At 40.1% G+C, this 16446-nt stretch overlaps 1 protein-coding gene across 3 annotated transcripts in view; it reads left to right on the top strand.

Moving 5' to 3' along the window:
• The first annotated feature begins 874 nt into the window (after positions 1 to 874).
• LOC129192308 (ras and Rab interactor 2-like) overlaps positions 875 to 16446 on the top strand; it is a 51780-nt gene continuing 36208 nt past the window's right edge. For all 3 annotated transcript variants that reach the window (XR_008573405.1, XM_054796193.1, XM_054796194.1), the window contains exons 1-3: positions 875 to 1101; positions 9248 to 9320; positions 10970 to 11070. Coding sequence is in view for 2 of the 3 variants with exons in the window: in XM_054796193.1 (XP_054652168.1) it covers positions 9261 to 9320; positions 10970 to 11070 (161 nt within the window). In the remaining variant the exon portion in view is untranslated. The remainder of the gene's footprint in view (positions 1102 to 9247; positions 9321 to 10969; positions 11071 to 16446) is intronic.

Below are 16446 nucleotides of genomic sequence, written 5' to 3'. Positions count from 1 at the left end.
CAAAACATGGAGAATATTTACGTGGAGTAGCAAATGATTGCATATATAATGAACCATGAGTGACGTTTCTCAATAATTATGCCTAATTACTTAAATGTATATGTTTCTTTGGTCTCAGCGCTTCCATCTTCTCAGCGGGTGTTGTAGCTCCGCCTGCCCGTTCGGTGAGGGGTAAACCAAGGGTAAGGGGTAGAATTGGGATTCAGCCTAAATACTAATAAATATTGTTTTGAAATAACCTTTGGATTATTTTTATTATATTACTTTAAAAAATACATATTTAATAGCTGTATAATTTATGAATTTTCGTCCCGACTTGGCGAACACCTTGTTGTTCAAAGTCAATAAAAGGTTCTTAATGACATCACAAGGACGTCTCATCCATTCATCCAACCGATTGGTTTCACTGTCCTTTGCTGTATTTATAGTAGTTATATGTATATTACATTATACTATTTAGATTATATACAATTTAAATTATTTGATATTTTTTATAATTATGCCAAAACATAATACATTTGATAATTATTTAAATCATATAATTCAATAAAATATATTAATTATATATAAAAATATAATTATGTAAGTAAAACATTTGAAAATGTATATATTTTTAAATAACTTTTTTTCACATTTCACATTATATAATTTATGAAAAATGCCTGTGTCCTGACTGTAGGAACACCTTGTATGTTCAAAGCCGATCAAGTTTATGACACCACAAAGAATCATCCATTCATCCACCCCCAGCCGAATGGGTTCACTGTAATCCATTTGATCAAAGAAAGTGGCTTCAAATGATTCGCGATGTACTATGCTTTTAACTCCGTAAGAAACTATCTCAGCCGGTGGCTGACGTATCCTTTTATTGTGATAGGGTTAAGCGGAAGTCTTGTCTCCTGAAGCTCCAGACGCTAAAAAAGTCCCACAAAGAGGAAAAGGCTGTCAAGTATCATGGAAGCGCTCTCCGCTTATTTTACGGTCCTTCGATGACACGATGAGAAAAGGCGATTCGTTGTCGGAAGGTGTGAAACATTTGATACAGGCGACCATCATGGTGTAGTCGTCGCGAGCAGCGGAGATTGTTTGTTCTTGACAAAAGTAAGTAAAGTTATTTAAGTATTTGCATTCCTGCTTGCTTCTTCCGTGTTGTTTTCTAGCTTTTAATACTGTTCATCGTCCTCGTGCTTTACTTTCGACTCACACACACCTGTTGCGTAAATACCTCCTTCAACGACGTCATGGCATCAATCAGTTCGCATAAAAATGATTTTTAGAGCTTTATACTGACCGTACTTAATACTGACCGAGATTTGTGAGACGACAGAGGGAGCCTTTCTTCCGGTATGCAAATGAGCCGCACGACATGCATAACAAACATCAGCGGACAACACCGGTTGTTTGTTTTGCTCAAGTCATTTCAAATGTACATGTTGTTGTTGTTGTTTTCTAAAAAAAACCATCTACTGTACTATTATTTAGCATGGGGGTGTCCAAAGTGTGGTACTTTTTATTCTAAAAATAGATTGAATTAGTTCTTAATGAGCAATATTAATGCAATTTAGTTCAAACGTAAGATAAACTTGTCTTTCGTTGCTTAAAATGATAAGAAATGGTAACTTCAAGGAAAACTACACTTTTTGTTTAAAATTTTGCCCATCCACAATCCCTTTGTCTGTGCTTTTTAAAGATATTAAAACAGAAAGAGGCAACTAATTAATGCACATAACCCTGGCATGTCACCATAACAAATTTTGCTGGACCATTTTTTCCCCAAACGTAATGATAATGTAATACAGCGTAATAATGCGAGTACACCGTATCCAAAGCAATAAACTTTTAATTTCTGAAAGCATTTAACATTGCAATTGGAATGCCAAGAGCTTTTAAATAAAATTAAACAAAAGACAAAAACACCCCAAGAAAGTAAATAGCAAAAATTGCACTTAACTCATTCAATACCTAAGACGTATTTATACGTTTTTATAAACGCGAACGCCCAATCCCATTTTTTTTTTTTGCACGAGAGGCAAAAAGGGGAGAATGACGCAACTCTCTTCAACTCACTTCAGATCACTTTTAAGCCCTAAAAACGCCCACAAGGTGGCAGAAGTGCATTTGATAAGAGCTGGGCCGGGATCACGTCAATGCACAAATCACACATGACAGGAAGGAGGAAGTGACAGGCCTGGAGGAGTGTAGCGTGCAGAAGGTTACGCATTGTAGGGAAATTTTAACACATACAAGCGCGCGCGTGCACATACATAGTTTCAAATGTGAAAATTGTAAATAGTCCTTGGCGTTATAAGTATTACGGCAGTGCCTGTCCAGCGCGTGCCATACCATCGCGTTACGTGCTTTACAACTTGACCATCAAACAAGGCACCGCCCCTCCCCCCCAGAGCAGACGGGACGATGCCAAACGCAAAGCCTGGCCCTAAAGTTTATTTATTTCTTATTTATTTATTGGTGATGCACATGTAGCATTCTGTGCAAGTGACTTGTTGATACGCAGCAGAGTGTTTTGTGATGTGTCAGTGTCAGTTGATTGTTTATACGTCTCTACTTAAATTTCGGTGTCTGAGAAATTCCTCTTTCTCGCTCTCTTTGCTATGATTCTGGGGAGGGAAGGGAGAACGTCCATTCATGCATTCCTAAAGGGATTGCTGCTAAGAGGTGGAAAGTAAAAATTTAATTAATCAAAAAAATAATTCACCGATTAATCGGTTATTAAATTAATCGTTAGTTGCAGGGGCAAACGGACTGCTTTGTTATGTACAATATTGTACGAAAACTTAGACAAAATTGTACCGAAAACTGTATCATACAAAAACTGGGGTTAGGCTGTGTTATTCCTTCTTGGTGTCCTTCGGGCCGATGATGACTGTCCTGATGTAGTTTGTCCGCTCCTGGTGTGGGTTTGCAGATGGCTGTACAGTCTGATCTTTGAGCTTCAGGCAGGGCGGAGGCAAGTGAATTGTCCAAGTTGTCTGGGCCAACAGTCGAAGCCTCCTTTCTTCTCTGTCACAGTCTCCTCAGGTCCTGTGCCTGACTTGGTCAGTCCAAAGCACGGAGCGCTCGCTGTTTGGGTGACTAATGTTGGAAGGCACGCAGTCTGTGAATCTTTTGCGTGGTCTACCTTGGTTTCGCTTGCCTGAACATAGTTTGCCAAACATGATCTGCTTGGGCAGCCTGTAGTCGTCCATCCGGATCATGTCATCGTTGTTGATTTTTCAGGACACGATCGTTGTTGATTTTTCAGGACACGGTCATCTGGTCATCTTGGCTTTGTGGAGGACTTCAAGGTTTGTGATGTGGTCTTGCCGGGTGATGTTAAGGACGTACCTCAGACTTCTCATCTGGAAATTTTACGAACACCTTGAACTTTGTTCAGAAAGCGAGCTCAGAGACGGCCTAGTGCTTGGCTGGCCTTTCAGATCCTGGCGCTGATCTCCTTATCCAGGCTGCCGTCGTTGCTGATGGTGCTGCCTAGGCACTTAAAGGCCTCTATCCACCGTCTTAAGCTGAGTACCCTCGATGGCCCGGGTTGGAACTGTCTTGCCAAGGCTGATGGTGAGATCAAAGAGGCGGGAGGCTTCAGCAACCTTGTTCACCATGAGCTGGAGGTCAGGTCATAAAGGCAAACAATACTTCTTTACAGACTTGGTCTTGGCACTCACTCGTTGCAGGTCGAACAGCGAGCTATCAAGTCTGTATTGGTCTGGTATACTCCAAGATCTAGATCTTTGATTGCATGCCTGAGCATGCAAGTGAAAAACAGGTTAAGAGGACAGGGGCAGCATGCGAGACGCCGTTGCTGATGTTGAACGGCTCTGACACCTCTCCACCTGAAAGAACCCGCCCGGTTAGGTTGTCGTGGAACTGGCGTATGACGTCCACAAACCTGTGTGGGTATCCGAGTTGGATGGTTTTATTTCCAGTCCAGACGTTGTGACATTGTTCATAAGCGAATACTGCTCCAGGTCAGACACTCCGTTATCCAGTTTCCTCCATTTTCCAGTTGTTTAATCCTCTCCCTTTCCCTCGCTCTGTTTTTTTAGATCCTTTATTTCCTCCATAAGTTCCAATAAAGTTTGCAGCTGTTTGCAATGGTTGCCATTTCCTTACCCATGAAGTTCATTGATTTCTTTAGCGCACCGCTAGCTAGCTTAGCCAAACTAGCTGGCTTGTTCGTTCCGTTGTGGTGGCAGTAGACGTCTTTGGCGATGAAACACTGGGGAGATGAATAACTGAGGCGAGACCGTCGCAGCAGTCTTCATCCGCTGTGGAACACATGCACAAAAATGTGCAGGCGACAGCGCGCAATGATACGACGGGAGAGAAAGTAACGCCAAGCGATTTGTGAGGGCTTGGTTTTTTCGAGGCGTGTTTGTGATGCAAATGTATTACTGTTTTGAGAAGCCAAACCGGAAGTACATTCCTCATCTCCGAAATTCGACTATAACTGACTTACAGGACCAAGTGGAGGGGGTAAGTCACCGTTGATGCACTACACTGCTGATGGGGATGTCATACAAATTCATGTCAAAAAATCCAACTAAGATAAACCCAATTAAGATGTAAATGTATCACAGTAAATGCGGTCACTGGGAGACCTAAGTCGCGGGCAGACAGATGTGTGGAGGGACGGAAGTGACGTCAGTGGTTCATAGTTGAGTTTTAGCTTGTTGTGGGTTATCCCCCCCAACAGCAGCCCGTGTTGTTATTGTGATTATTATGTTATTGTTATTGTGCCTGTTGTGCAATAAATGTCTATTCGGACCATCACATCTCTGCTTGTCTCACCAAACACTGACACCTGGTGGCTAATGTAGAAAACTACATTCGCAATTAGAACGCTTTATCTGCCTTTTGATTTCGGGTTGAGTAAGTATAATTTGCTTAAATATGCATATTTGCATGTAGCAACATTTTTCACTAATAAAAGGCTGTATTCAATCATGAAAGAGCAATCATTAATGTATACATTTTTGATAAACCCGATAGAGTGAGGGTGCGATGTAGCAAGGGATGACTGTACATAGCATATACAGTAAATAAACATGTTCTTTAAATAGACATATTGCTCCACCACGTGATCAGAAATTCACAAATTGATGATCAACCCCCAAAATCCTGATGGTTAAAGTCAAAGAGTGATCTCAAGCGGATTTGCCTTTTTTTCCTTAGCAGGACAAGTGAATGCAAATGGAAGTTTAGGGTTTGACCAGCGTGTCAGTTTGCAGCACAGTGATTGAGGCTTTGGCTCAGAGTGCAGGGTGTGGCTGAAGGTGTAAAGTGCCGTGTGGGCGCTTTGATGGTGACCACAGTCCTTTGCGATGTGTGTGTTTAAAGAGAATGTCTCTCTTGTCAGCTAAGGTGTGTGTTTGTGGATGTCTGTGATTTGCTGCTTTGTGGTTGTTTTCCGGTGAAAGAATATCCTGCCCTTGTTGGTGGCACCGCCACCCAGCCGTTGGGGCAGTGGGCTTAGAGCACCATGCTGGACTTTCCGTGAAGGGTGTCCTGAGACGATACACAAGACCAGCTCGCTGAGGATGAGATTAAATTGTAACATTACTTTAAAAAAAAGTTCAATAAAAAAAAAATACATGAGTGGACAAACAGACTTTTTTTTATTTAACTAAATCCCAAAACAATGCAGGTGTATTTTAAAATGTTTGACAAAAAATGCTATTATTGTCATGAGACCAGATTAACAACTGCTGTTAATGATAACTGTGATAAGTGAATTTTAGTAGGATTCCTTATTTATAAAAGGAATATTTTTGCAGCTAGAGCATAGAAACCCTGTTTACGACCTTTGTAACATTATTAGAGCCCTCAAGACATGAAATAACAACCCCATAGTCACCTTTACACCCAATATAGTAGACATAATAGAGTAAATAAACCATTTAAGTAAAAAATAAGACTCAGCCTTATGTGTGTTGCTTTAAATGTGTTCCATAGGGGATCTGAGTGAGTGGCGGACAGGAAGTGACGTCGAGGGTCAGAGTTGAGTTTCAGCTTGGCGTGGGTTACGGCCGCAACAGTAGCCTGTGTTTTCATTTGGGATTTTTATTAGGGATTGTTGTGCCTGTTGTGATATAATTCAAACCTGCAATAAAAGGCTGTCGTTGGGGCAATCAAATCTGCTGTTTGCGTGTCTCACCGAACATTGCAGTAACATTACTGACACCTAGTGACCAGTGTAGAATACTGCAGCTTCTCAATGTCTTGGAATGCGTCTTATATTTGTATTTTCCTTTTAACCATTTTTATGCTTGAAACTGCCTGATGTGAGCACATAACACATAGCATTTACTTCAAAAATATATCATTGTAATAGAATATTTTCTTTAATATGTCATCTTTCACTGTTGTAAAGTTGTAAAATTGCCATTTGTGACATGTATTTTCTCACAGGCAATTGGTACTGTATCAAACGTTGGTAGCATTTCCCAAAATGCTGGATTTTCAACTGTATTGAAGAGCAGCATTTCTTTTGCGATGTAAGAAAGTACACTTTCTGTGAATGCACACCTTTTTTGCGCTGTTCCATTTTTGCTTACTAATTTGACCAAACGTCTCAGTGAATGGTGACTGTTGGGACGAACGCTCTGCATCTCCATGTGTACTTTTTTTTTCCCCCGATGCGAAAAACTGGGTTGTGTGGTTATGTTTTATGTATTTTATGTTGGTTGTGTTTCTTTTTTTTGCTGCCATAACTTTCACTTTCTCCCCCGCAGAGAAAAAGAGACTGTATGACTGACAAGTTCATGCTGTTTTATACAACAAATGCACCCAGGTGCTGGAAACCAATGCACAGAGTGAATCCTCTTCCTGTCTGTTTAGAGGCGAGGCATCCTTTTTGTATGCCGCTTATCCTAATTAGCGTCATGGGAGTATGCTGGAGCCTATCCCAGCTGACTTCGGGTGAGAGGCGGCGTACACCCTGGACTGGTTGCCAGCCAATCGCAGGGCACATATAGACAAACAACCATTCACACTCACATTCATACCTATGGACAATTTAGAGTCTCCGATTAACCTAACATGCATGTTTTTGGAATGTGGGAGGAAACCGGAGTACCCGGAGAAAACCAACGCATGCACGGGGAGAACATGCAAACTCCACACAGAGATTCGAACCCAGGTCTTCTTGATCTCTTGACTGTGTGGCCAACATGCTAACCACTGTGCGGCCCGGGTCAGCAACCTTAACTATCAAAAGAGCCATTTTGCCCCCTCGCCCACTCAAAAAAAATAGTCTGGAGCCGCAAAACATCAGCTTATAAACAAAGAAGTACAGTGTGCATGGATGCCAACTAGTGGGGTTGTGATACTACGCTGGTTAAACCTCACTACCTTAAAGTCTAAAGAAAAGTGTGTCTATGTCAGCTTCCCCTGCCTTCTTTGCGCTCATCCATTCACCAGTCAGAACTCGGCCATGATGCGTTCACGCTCAAAAATGTGCATTTTCCCCACTCAAAAAATATTCGAGCATTGCAAAGGGAGCCACAACAAGGAGGCTGAAGAGCCGCGGGTTGCCGACCCCTGGCCTGGCCAGTCTGTGGAGCTGAATACCATTAAGAAAATATGTGGAGGGAGCTGAAAGTTTTAATTGCAAAGTGACAGCCTCAAAACCTTTATGATTTGGAGAGTATCTGTAAAGAGTAGTTGACCAAAATCCCTTCTGAAATGTGTGCAACCCTGCGAGCAACTACTAGAAACATCTGACCTCTGTGCTTGCCAACAGGGATTTCTTCAGTCACGTTTTCCTTTCAGATCAAATACTTATTTCCTTCAATCAAATACTAATTCATGTATAACATTTAATGTTTTTTTCTGGATTTTTTTTTTTTTACTCTTTCTTTCTGTTAGAATAAACTTCTGGGCTGTTCATATATTTGTTCCAAAATCGACAGAGGATCAAATAGTTTTTTTCGCCCACTGTTATGTTGTCATAAATCCCCAACAACAAGCTTAGAGGAAGAAAACATGGCATAAACATTAGAAAATGTTCAGGGTCGCTCATGGATTGAGTAATTTTTAAAAGGCATGGAGTGTGGTTAACCGGAAGATTCAGTTCTCATTTCTGCATCAAGTGCGGAGCGGATGTCCTGATTGGGCTGTGACCTCCAGCAAAAGCACAACACACAAACGATACAACACACAATTGGACACACGACTTTGGAGAGTCATTCCATTAGAAAACTGTCATGCTCGTGGGCCACAAGCCTTTTTACTGTATGCCACATAATTCTTGCTGGGTTTTTTTTGGTCTTCTTTTATTGCATTTATGTTGATTTCTAGGTTGATTTCCATAGGTTATTTTGGACCTTGAGGAAAATTGAGGACTCAAAAGTGCAAAAAAAGGAAAAAAAAGTGCAAACGCAGGGCATAATCTTTGTAACGTGTGAACAATTAAATGATTATTGACTCCATTCTTGATCTTTGCTCGGCTTGTCGGCTTGTTGTACATTATTTCCCGTGTGTGTTCATTCATGGGGCAAACAGCCCACCTTCACAAATGCGTTCTCTAATTTTGAATCAACATTTGCGATAAAAAATGATTATTGTAAGGCACAGATTTCAAACTCTGGACTGCCATATCATTTTATGTGGCGCGCGGAAGCCTGTCAAAAAGACACTTATTTTATTTTTATTATAGTAATATTGTAATATATTATGTAATATATGTAATATATTATTTTTTATTTATTATGTATAATATTGTAAAAAAGTCGGTTTATATATTATATATTATAAAATACAAATACAATATATATAATATATAATATAATATATATTATAATATAATTTATAATATATATTATTTTTTGTGCTTATTTAAATCTATTTTGATTATTTATTTGTCACGGTCGCGTCATGAACCAATTATTTGCCCACCCCTAGTCTGCGACAGTAGATGGACACCATACAGTAAGAGCATCGATATCTAATGCTGGCATACATTGCAATATCAAGTTGCTTTTTCTACACAGGGTCGCATGCAGAAAAATCTAAAGGATGCAGGGACCATTTTAATATTTTTCCATTCCATTATAGGCCATTTAGAGAAAGTGGCCCCCGCACTTGGGACACCCCTGAAAGAGCTTGATGAAAGAAACAAACAGCTGGTGTACTTTATGATAGGAATATTGTGTCTGGGAAATAGAAGTATACAGTACTGGTGTTTGTATTTCTAACTCTTAGAACTTTGATGTTGTTTTTTCACATCCAGGAGATCTTACAACATGTCCATTCATAAGCACCGGCAGCCCAACAAACAGGAGAGGAAAAGCAGTTTCTTCAAGGTACATGACACAGCCTTTACAATGTTTTTTATATGCACAACAGGCGATATTTGGCAGCTTTTTCCATGTTGCAGACCCTAAAGGGGGCGTTAGCCAGGTGTAACGTGACAAAAGCGGTTAAAATAAGTAAAGGGTGAAGTTGATATTAATAATAGGCTTTTTCACCTATGTACGTCACTCAGCTGAAATGCAGTTGTTTTTTTAAATATATGAAACTCCTTAGCATATCTACGTGCTAAATGTCAAAGCGGCCTTTGCATCCATTTCATGCTTTTCATTTTTCACTATGTGGCTCTCGGTGAAAAAGGTTTTGCCACCCCGATGTACTCGTTTAATACTGAAAGTAAGATAACTGAGAATGTCTGAGAAAATGTTGATGAGTGTGTTAGAACGCATTTTAAATGCAAAGTGTCAATGAATGGCAGTAAATAGTAACTGTGCACCAAAGGCATTGGTGTGCTTTGTGTCTTTCCACTGATGAATGGTAGCGAGAAATTGAGATTTCAAAACTAAACAGATAAGGGGAAATGAAACAAATGACAGTGTCACACAAAGGGGGTTTGGGTAGGCGGGGGTCAACAGAAGGCAGATTACTGCAGCACTTGAGCCAACAGCAGTCAAGCAAGGTAAAGGTGGATGTGTTAGAAAATGACAGAAATAAACATTGCACATGAACCACAAATGATATCAAAAAGTAATACTGTACAACTAAGAGGAGAATCAGTGTTTCCCCTACTATGATATTACTTTTTTCCTCATTAAAATGTTAAGTGTTGTGACTTTATTCTCATAGCATTATAACTGTTTCCACAGCCGAATTTTTCAAAAATTGCAACGTTATTTGTTGTTTTGTTTAATATTATGATTTTTAAAAACATATTTTTTTTAATATTTCAACTTTATGCTACTGAAATTACATTATTTTTCCTTACAGTATGACATTAGTCTCATAAAATATTGACTTTTTTCATTAGATTACTTTTACTTATTTTTCTCTCTTAATATTTTGTCAGATTCAGGTTAGTTTATCTGTGGGCGACAATGCAATGTCATAAAACACATGCTAATACATGAGTTAAAAAGCCAGAGTTAGCAAAGAAGCTAGTTTTCATCTGTAGTCCCACTGGCTATGATGTTAGAAAGGAAGTATAATACTTAAGTAAAATCACACAATAATGCAACCGCAATGTACAATCTGAACAGAACAATAAGAACATCAGAAAAATGTTAAAAGATCTTTTAGAAAATTTTCAATTTTTGCTGTTTTTTTTTAGTTGTTAAATTCTATTTTAAAAATATGCTGCAGGCCAATAAAAAAACTGCCGCGGGCCGCAAATGGCCCCCATGCCAAACTTTGAACACACCCGGTTTATGCTTATGGCTGTTGTTCATGGGAGGTCTCGTAAGGGCATTAGACGGTAGACTTTTTTAATCGAAATGAATAGAATCTCGCTGTGAGATTGGAAGAGTGGCAGTGTTGGCTGTCCTTGTATAATGTCAGTGCGGCGTGAGTCCTTGTAAAATGGCTGCGGTTGTCTGTGATGCAGCTCGTTCAGGAAAATAAAACAAAATCTTACTTATTTAGAAATTCACCTGACGTATGTGCACGTAGTTTTTTCTAAACTTACTTATTGTGTGTCTCTTTGTAGCTGATTGAGTCCTTTGCCTTGGAAATCGGCACTTTGAAAAAGGAGATGGGGAAAAAGCCTGAGACAACAGAAGAAGACCACAAGACAGATCCAATGCTGGGGTGAGCTCATCCTTGTAAAGACCAGTGTTTAAATACATTTATTTATTTGTGGCGACCTGCTACAGAAAGATTTGCCATTACCTTTTTTAGTCCTTTTGAAATGTTTATTATTAGGGCCCAACCACAGACGTCCTCTTGAAACTGCTATGTGTATTATTAGGGCCCGAACACAGACATGCGAAGGCCCTCTTAAAACTGCTATGTTTATAATTAGGGTACGAGCACAGACATCCGAAGGCCCTCTTGAAACTGCTGTGATTGTTAGGGCCTGAGCACAAACATGCAAAGGCCCTCTTGAAACTTTTATTATCGGGCCCGAGCACAGACATGCGAAGTCCCCCTTGAAATTGCTGTTTATTATTAGGGCCCGAGCACAGACTTGAAAAGGCCCTCTTTAATACTGCTACATTATTATTATGTTTCTTATGTTGAAACTGTTGTTTGTTAGGGCCCAAGCACAGATATGCAAAAGCCCTCTTGAAAATGCCATGTTTATTAATCGGGCCTGAGCACCGACGTCAAAAGGTCCTCTTGAAACCTTTTATTATTTGGGCCCAAGCACAGACATGCGAAGGCCCTCTTGAAAATGCCATGTTTATTATTAGGGCCCAAACACAGACGTGCAAAGGCCCTCTTGAAACTTTTATTATTAGAGCCTGAGTATAGACAAGCATAGACTCTTGAAACTGCTGTTAGGGCCCGAGCACAGACATGCGAAAGCCTTCTTGAAAATGCCATGTTTATTATTAGGGCCAGAGCACAGACATGCAAAGTCCCCCTTGAAACTGCTGTTGATTATTAGGGCCCGAGCTCAGTCTTGCAAAGGCCCTCTTGAAACTGCTATGTTTATTATTAGGGCCCGAGCACAGACATGCAAAAGCCCTCTTGAAAGTACCATGTTTATTATTAGGGCCCAAAAACAAACTTTTATCATTAGGGCCTGAGCACAGACATGCAAAGGCCCTCTTGAAACTTCTGTGTTTGTCAGGGCCCGAGCACAGAAATGCAAAAGCCCTCTTGAAAATGCCATGTTTGTTAGGGCCCGAGCACAAACATGCGAAAGCCCTCTTGAAAATGCCATGTTTATTAATAGGGCCTGAGCACCAACGTGGAAAGGTCCTCTTGAAACCTTTTGTTATTAGGGCCCAAGCACAGACATGCGAAGGCCCACTTGAAAATGCCATGTTTATTATTAGGGCCCAAACACAGACGTGCAAAGGCCCTCTTGAAACTTTTATTATTAGGGCCTGAGTATAGACAGGCAAAGACTCTATTTTCTCCACAACACAGACCTGTAAAACTCACACGGAACCGGGACATATTCACTTTTTGCTAGATTTTCCCCTGTAGCCTGCCACACGATTTCATATCAATTTTGTTTTTTGTTTTTAAATTTGGCACTATCTGTTCACCTTCGCTGACACATGATACATGAAGACATTACTCTATAATTGTACATTAGATGACATCGTAACTCTGCATAGTGAGAGGTTACTTCATATTCCTTAAGGATGGTGGTCTTCATTTTGCAAGCGATAGCCTACAACTAGCTTGTCAACACAATGCAAACGGAGAGACGGTCATCAAACAGGCTTTAAAAAACATGAAATGTCATCGCATATTTCTTATGACACAAACCAAAAAGCTCAGTTTTACCCATCAGCACACAAATACTTTGAGTTTTTGACACAAGCACACAAACACATGCATGCGTGCAGCATCGCTGACCGTATTGCAATCGCTCCTCCAAATTTACATACAGTGGTGTGAGAAAGTGTTTTCCTCCGTCCTGATTTCTTATTTTTGTTGCATGTTTGAACACTTAAATGTTTCAGATCATCAAACAAATTTAAATATTAAGTCAATGACAGCACAACTCAACATAAAATGCAATTTTTAAATGAAATATTTTATTATTAAGGGAGAAAAAAAATCCAAACCTAAAAATGTATTGCTTTTGGAAGGTGTGTGTCCTGTAAGTAACGCCGCATTTCAGAAAAAGAACATCATACCAACAGTGAAATATCGTGGTGGTAGGGTGATGGTCTGGGGCTGTTTTGCTGCTTCAGGACCTGGAAGACTTGGTGTGATAAATGGAACCATGAATTCTGCTGTCTACCAAAAAATCCTGAAGGAGAATGTCCGGCCATCTGTTGGTGACCTCAATCTGAAACCAACTTGGTTTCTGCAGCAGGACAATGATCTAAAACACGTCCACCAAGTCCACTTCTGAGTGGCTGAAGAAGAACAAAAAGAACAAAATGAAGACTTTAGGGTGGCCTAGTCAAAGACCTGACCTGAATCCTATTGAGATGCTGTGGCATGACCTTAAAAAGGTGTTCATGCTGGAAAACCCTCCAATGTGGCTGAATGACAACAATTCTGCAAAGATGAGTGGGCCAAAATTCCTCCACAGCGCTGTAAGAGACTCATTGCAAGTTATCACAAACGCTTGATTGCAGTTGTTGCTGCTAAGGGGGGCCCAACCAGTTATTAGGTTTAGGGAGCAATCACTTTATCACACAGGACCATGTAGCTTTGGATTTTTTTTCAAAAAAGTTTCATTTAAAAACTGAATTTTGTGTTCAGTTGTGATGTCATTGACGAATACTGAAATTTGTTTGATGATCTGAAACATTTAAGTGTGACAAACAGGAAGGAGGCAAACACTTTTTCACACCACTGTATAACAACCTTTCGTAACAGAAAGCAATAGATTTCAAAATAAGGATGTGCCATTTTATTCACAGAATCACTCCTCCACACACGACAGAGCACAGATAAATTGTAAACGTGACCATACAGTATAGAGATAGAACTGACATGCTGTCATGTATGTAAGATAAGTCTGTTTAGTTTGTTTAATAAAAGAACATTGTATAAACCTATTTGGAAGGTATTTTCAAATGACTTCTGTTGGCACATGGCACTATATAGAAAATAAAATTACCTAGCGTGAGTGTCTAATATAATCGTAGGTAAACACTGCTGTCTGAACCTGTCTCATATACATAAATACATACGTGTACATTGTTATAGCCAGTTGAGGTAATGTAGTGCACTACCACAATACACCCAGCAGAGAGCACAGTTGAGTGTGCGCTTGTGATCATCACTTGTCTCATTTACAAAGGTTGTGCATGCACAAAACAGGGCCTGAAAATTTGTGTATGTACATTTTGGAGACTCAAATGGGGATGTGATGAAGTGAAACCAGTCACACATTTAATGCCACTTTCTATCAAAATTAAAATTATTGATCTGCTTCATCATAAAACCAGTGGTGTTATTTTTCACTGTTATAAAATCTATCAGTTTTAGTTGTGTCTCTTTTCATGCAAAGTGGCAGATGACCAGTCTTATGTTTGTATTTCCTTATCTGGCTGGAGTGTCAAATTTACAAGGAACTTCAACTTGTCTTTATTTTCCCCTGTTATTCATCTAACACAAAAAGATATTGGAGATTTTAGGGAACATGGAGTTCCCTAAAATACGAACAGCCCAGTGAAGATAAGAAAATACTTACATGGATGCTCGTTATAGTTACAGTTATAGTTATAGTTATTATACATCAGGGTGTCCAAAAGCTGGTGCAATAAATTTCAGGTCCATTACGGTGATCAGCTGTGAGCATGTTTACTCGGCATGGTGGAAATGTCCGTGACAACAGACATTGCTCCACTTCCGTTTGTAAGTTGCCGGAGAAGAAAACAGAATTACCGAGCGTGAAGGTAAACGCGTGTGAGCTGTGGGCAGCAAAATAGGTGTCAGCCGTGACTTGGGAGTTAGCCTCCGAAGATGAGGCTGTTGTTGAGAAGAAAGGACAATAATGGTTGTGTGTTGACGTTTTTTGAGGAGACAGACAATTTCCATTGTTATCCAAGCTGTACACTGACTACTTGAGCGGGGGAGTGTGGCGACACAGAGATTAAAAACGTGAGGAGATTTCTCGTTGGAGAAAAGCTGTCTCATGAGAACAAGGCAGCTGGAAGCTGTGGACTACGGCATTGGTACAATGGGTGATAATACTCATAATATGGAAGTCAGGATGCGAGGCATTATTAGAACTGCACATTAAGCGCTTTACACACCTGTCAGTGTCAGTAAGTGACCGTCTGGATGTCCAAGTAGAAGCTGCAGGAATTCTACATTTGATAAAGTTACTTAGGATTTGGCAGATCAAAACACGAAGATGTTTGGATTTGTCTACATCTTTAATCTCTGGCTGAGCGCGAATTTTACTGGCGATCATCGCTTCAGCTTCACCTCACACGTAGAAGACATGGGTGACATGGTCGCTATATTTAGCGAGTAGGGGAGCGCATTCAAAGTGAAAGACAGGAGGCGTATTAGGTAATGAAATACAAGCGACCAATAAAGGTGAAGCATTCGCGGCATGAGCAGGCAGGAGAGGATGTCTGCCATCGTACCGCCGTGCAATTCAGATCTGAAAGCTGTAAAAATTGCCACAATGTAACCCAACCCCCTGTGTCACCTTGGACACACTCCTCCGTTGCCTAGCAGTACCTCAACTTCCTGGCAAAACATGCACAAGTGTCCAAAGTGTGGCGCAGGGGCCTTCTGTGGAACGTGGCAGAAATTGCAGAAAAAATAAAAACCCAGCAAAAGTGACAAATTAAACTAACAAGGCATACTGTAACTAGAAAAAGCTAACATGTTGATACTAAAAACACAAAGATTGTTTTTATTATTATAAATACCAAAGGACAACTGGACATTGCTGATGTAAATAGACAAAAGACAAGTAGTTAAGACAAAAACAGTGAGCTGGCATTGCTCAATGACAAGCTGGAACTATTAATGCTGACACGCCTATTGAAAAGCCAGCATTTAAAGAAATGCTGCAAACGTTTGACAGAAGGCACCAATTGTTTGTGAGAAAATAAATGTCAGAAACGCGAATTCACAACTTTACAGAGTGAAAGATGACATCTTGATGATCATAACAGTGATTTATTTGGTCTCAAAAAATGTGTGGGACAATAAACATGTCAAAACGCTTGTGCATTGTTTTGTGACTGTTAAATCCAAAGTTTGTTTGTCCAGTCATATTTATTCCTTGTACTTTTCTTAAAATTAACGGTAAAATTCTCGTGGGCCCAAGCTTGTGCATTATATGGTCTTGTGAGTTGGGTGTTTCGTGGCACCCCTATATTTGAGTGAAAGTGGGCCAAACAGTAGTTATGTACAATTTCTTTGTTACAATTAATCCTCCGTGGGGGGACTGAAGGTGCCAATGCTCGCGGCTGTTGGTTACAACCTAAACTGACAAGATATTCGGGCACACTGGGTAATTTGCGTCATCAATGAAGTCTATATTAAATTGCGGGAGGAATATTGGGGAAAACACACAAA

Source organism: Dunckerocampus dactyliophorus, chromosome 13 (genome assembly GCF_027744805.1).
Source record: "Dunckerocampus dactyliophorus isolate RoL2022-P2 chromosome 13, RoL_Ddac_1.1, whole genome shotgun sequence".
NCBI classification, from domain to species: Eukaryota; Metazoa; Chordata; class Actinopteri; order Syngnathiformes; family Syngnathidae; genus Dunckerocampus; species Dunckerocampus dactyliophorus.
This window is presented reverse-complemented; position numbering and strand designations above follow the sequence as displayed.